The sequence below is a fragment of the Rhagoletis pomonella genome, unplaced genomic scaffold, assembly GCF_013731165.1.
Source record: "Rhagoletis pomonella isolate Grant_MI unplaced genomic scaffold, Rhpom_1.0 Rhpom_scaffold_00002, whole genome shotgun sequence".
NCBI classification, from domain to species: Eukaryota; Metazoa; Arthropoda; class Insecta; order Diptera; family Tephritidae; genus Rhagoletis; species Rhagoletis pomonella.
The window spans coordinates 38,937,568-38,942,454 of NW_023458556.1; the positions used below are offsets into that span (position 1 = coordinate 38,937,568).

At 35.9% G+C, this 4,887-nt stretch overlaps 1 protein-coding gene across 1 annotated transcript; it reads right to left on the reverse strand.

Moving 5' to 3' along the window:
• Positions 1-2,154: 2,154 nt before the first annotated feature.
• Positions 2,155-2,592, reverse strand: LOC118753221. Its single transcript, XM_036488100.1, has one exon. The coding sequence runs from the start codon at positions 2,590-2,592 to the stop codon at positions 2,155-2,157; it is 438 nt and encodes a 145-aa protein (XP_036343993.1).
• Positions 2,593-4,887: the final 2,295 nt, after the last annotated feature.

The window sequence follows — 4,887 nt, forward strand, 5'->3', positions numbered from 1 at the left end:
TTAATTTTTATTAATTTGAATCAGCATCCTTACAATAAAATTATGTATGCATATAAAGTCCATTAAATACACCAATACAAATTTTGTGCTTTTTCAAATTCAAAACATGGCAATACTGCCTATTGTTCGCTGCTTCCTCTTTTTCTTGTCGAGTTCGTCTTGCTTTCTCACTCTGGTATTTGTTGACGTCACGCCCGGTTACTCTCAGCTCGATTGGCGCAATCTTGTATTCTATCATTCTTGACTCTATTTAATAAAGTCCCCCAATATTAATTTTTCTTTAATAATCTTAATGTTCAGACATCGGCCTGTTACAATTTTATTATATGTATAGAAGATATCGACTGCTGAGTGGAAGATCGACCTATCTCGGCAGCCAGTTTGCAAACGCTCTATCTCAAAAAACTTTTCAAGAACGCCCTATTTCAGAATTTTATTGAAAAACACTCTATCTCAGAATTTGTTTGAAGAATACCCTATTTCAGAGTTCGATTCAAAAATGCCGTATCTCACAAAATATATTCAAAATGTGCTGATATAGGACGTTTTTGAATCGGCAGCTGAGATAGGGCGTTTTTGAAACGAATTCTGAAGTAGGGCGTTCGTAAACCAAATTCTGAAATTGGACGTTTTTGAACAGTTTTTTGAGATAGGGCGTTTTAGAACTGGCTGCCCAGATAGGTCGATCTTCCACTCAGCAGTCGATATACACTGGAAACGTTATCGCTGCATGAAAGGATATTTAGTCAAATTTCTAAATAATTCGCTCTGCGCAAAGTGATTCCTTAAAGCTATACTGCTGTGGTATTGAAGGCTTGGTTCAAACGGCTAGGCTGGTAAAAGTTCTAACAGAGATGCAAACCGCAAAGTTGAGTCCACTCGAGAATCCTGCTGGTTACCCTACGGAGTCAGGAATTAAGACCCACTGATTAGCTGATAGTTACATACTACACCCTCTCAAGAGGAAAGGCAGGGATTTTTTAGAGCTGTCGCGAATGATGATACCATAAGATATGCTTTTGTATTTTTTGATACCTTCAAATCGCCCGGTCCAAATGGAGTCTTACTTATTGCACTCAGAGAATGTGTTGTACTCTTATTGGCGGTCATGGAATAGATTTCTCATCTCTCAAGGTTCTTTGCAGGAAACCGTAACCAATACGAATAACGATTGCCGCTCATTGGTATGGTAGAAATCGGATTTCCGTCAACCCAACAAAAATTTTCACAAAACAGATTCCTCCCGAAGTAAAAGCATATAGGAGCAATTCTGTTTCCGGTAAGTTCTATGTATGTTGAGCAGCAGGACCTTCAAAGGCTTGGTGGAATGTGGGATCTTTAACCAAGGGAGGGGGTTCCCGGATCTCCTTTTTGTGCTTCTGCCCCGCCTTTGTATGGCTTTTCGCAGCACGTAAAAATGTGCTCTGATTTATTCGTAGATCGTTTAGATTTAAAACAGTTTAAAGGGAACAGTAAAATGTGCGGTAAATGCTAATTTCCGCAAGCATTGGTTATATTTTCTAGAAATATACATATTTTATTAAATGTTTGTAAGATGTAAAGTTTACTTAAATTGATACGCATACATATTCTGTAGATGTGTGTGTACAAGAGATCTGATTATTTATGTGCGCACGTAACTATTAGTTCCACGGAAATTTATCTTCTTTGAACCAAATTTGATATACGCGTTTTAGGCTTAAATAAATTTATATAATTTTTTAAGTAATTCAATTTTTATTGCCTTGAATTTACCCTATCCATCCGCGAGATATTCAAATCAAAACTTTCGTCTTTCCAAATAGTGATAAATTGTAAATGAGAATTCATCAATGAAATTGCTGCTGCAGAAACAAAATCAAATTCTGCAACCTTGTTTGCTTGCTCGAATTTGGGATTTGTGTGTTTCAAACCCATTTATTAGGCTTTCAATAGATATGCATGCGCTTCTACATATTTTTCGGGTATGCAAATTCAGAAAGACAGTTGAATTACAATAGCTTTCGGTTTGCATAGTCAAATGTAGAAATTGATTTATTGCATACGATTAATCAAGAATCAGCGCAAATCGCAGATGCTAAAGCAGAGATTTCTGATATTAAAGCAAGTTCTGCGATTTATTTGAAGCTGGAAGAAGCGATGAAGGTGTAGGTGTTAGTTAGTAGTGAAGAGTAAACGCACGGGGAATTGCAGCCGCATAAAATCGAATGGCAAGGCCGTTGAAATCATCGGGATACGCGGAATTAAAATACCCTCCCCTTTGGCTTTACTCTTGATGATCGTTGCCTCGATGACGTTATTCAATACCTTTCTCACAGCCAGTCCCGTTTCATTGGATAGTCGAGGTTGATTAATGTTACGCAACATGATGATCAGTGAGCCTACTTTTAATTTCAAATTGTGAGGTGGTAGTTTAGGAAATTCCAGCGAATTCAGAAATTCAGTTGGATAGTTGACTACTTCATCCTGCTTGATAACTGCGTCGATTGATTTATAGGAAAACACCTGTCCCGGAATGAAGTTTTGGATATCACAATGAGATTTTTTATATCTTTTTTTTGTGTGGAAATATTGCTCGTTCGGTTCAGTCATTTATGATATTTGAATTGTGGCCCGACGTCCGAAAAACCACTGAGAAATCTGTGGGTTATCTGACTAATCCGGTCGAGGTGTCAACTGCGATTTTACCTTGACCAATGTCCAACAATTGTTTCGAAAACATTTCCGCACTTTGATCTTGTTGGGTATGTTAGTCGTCTATGGGAGCGTCTCCACATGACGAAACAAATTGGATCATTTTAAGAACGCATTTAGTTGGTTAACCGCAGTTGGTCATGTAATAACTGGATGTGTCTGATTGAAAATCGGTGGATAACAGAATCATGGCTCCAACAGAAATGTTTTGGTTGTTACGAAGATCTTTCAAAGTTCTGTTCAGTGCCTACATTGACCTCTTTTGGGCCATTGTACATTTGTCCAAAACCATCAATTTGCATACCTGCTGAATCTACGCGATTGCACTGTTTTTGGTGATGTTGCAAGCTGGTGTCTCGTTGATTTGCCTGTTCAGTGGCAATTTAAAGGCAGAATGTGCAGTTCGTCCACCTTCTAACAAAGACACTGCTATTCCAGATGAAGTTAATACTAGGGAAATTTCACTGTACCCTCGCCAGAAGCAGTAAAATTAAGAATGTTTTACCAGTCCCTCCGGGAGCATCCAGAAAGTAAATTTCACCATTTCCAGTGTCCACAGCTTCTATCAAAGAGTCGTACGCAAATATTTATTGTGAAACATTTGTACGAACTGCTTCGGCTAATACTTCGGATTGTTCTCCTTGTATTTCATGGTTAAGTGCATCATGCATTGTTCGATTAGGCCATATCATATCCAACCATGATAATACCTTGTTTGCCATCAAGAAAAACTTACTTGTCGGAGTTACATTATTCCACATTGATGTGCGCCTTAAAAGCCTTGGTTAGTACTGGCTTTTAGTTTTTACTCTTCAGATAGGTGAACTACTGAAAATATTTCTAAATCAAAATTTTTTCAAACACTTTTCGTGTGATGCCTATACTGCAAAACATACTTAGTTTATCTTATAAATTTAATTGAACTAAATTTTCGAAACAGTTGGCAACTTTCCTCAAGCTTTCTTAAAGCTCTTGATACCCATTTCGCAATATTTAATTTATCTTGTAAACTTAGTTGTATTAAATTTTTCAAACAGGTGCCAGCCCTGCTCAAGAATATTTTCGATAGCACGCTTTCTTAAACCTCTTTAGTTTGATATCCATATTACAATATTTAAATTAGTTTACTAATTAAATTAAATTAAATTTTTGAAACAGATGGCAACCCTCCTCAAAAATGTTTTCAACTGTAAGCCTTCTAAACCTCCTTCTTTTGATGCCTATATTGTAATATCTGCCTTATCCAATTATGTAGTTTACTTACACTGAAATTTTCAAACAGGTGGCAACTGTATGTTTTTTTTTAGTATTGAACCATCCCGGTCTTATAACGAACAAACCGAAGAAAAACTGATTCAAATCGGTCGAGCCGTTTTCGAGTTTAAGCAAGACTAACGGACAGCTATTCATTACAAATTTGCTATCAACTGCTTTAACAACATTATCTAACTAGATAAGAAATTTAGGATCAACCAACTATATGTAAAAAAAAAATTTAATTAATTGAGTGCACTTTTTATAGATCTCAAAACCCGAAATTCGGGTTTATCTCAAAAACTGTTTTACTCTCTTACATTTTAATTTCGTATACGGACTCAGCGCAAAATTTTAAATTAAAATGCGTGGAAAAATGTCGCTAGTCGGACAATATTTTCATTTCCGTAAACTTGTGTTATTGTCGAAAAAAATTCAAGGCGGACCCGACCACAATATAATACAAATTATATATCGTTGGAAAGTTTAGAAAACAGCTATCGAAATAAGCTGTTTGCGAAAAAAAAATATACAATGTTTAAAAAATGCAAAAAAAAATTTATTGTAAATTTTTTTCAAAAAAAAAATTAGCAAAAAATTGTATTTCCACCAAAAAGCACGGAAAAAGTTCTAATAGGTCAGCAATTTTTGATTATCTATCATAATTGTGAAATGAGATTAGAATTTTAAGAAAATTTGTGACTGCGAAAAAGCGCTATTTAAACTCGTATAACTCGACAAAATACCGCGGAAGAAAAAAATTATTTTACACATTGGTTACCAGTAACCATATCAACAACTTGGTGGAGTTTGAACAAAATGCTGGCAGAAAATTTTTTTCCTGGTACATTTGGGTAATTTCGCCCATGCAAGAAATTTGCTCAAGGGATGCGCTCACCTCCGATATACCAGCGCTAAGTTATAGTAATTTAAATTATT

Coding starts and splice junctions, on each gene's coding strand:
- LOC118753221 (XM_036488100.1), bottom strand. CDS start 2,592: ATGACTGAACCGAACGAGCAATATTTCCACACAAAAAAAAGATATAAA.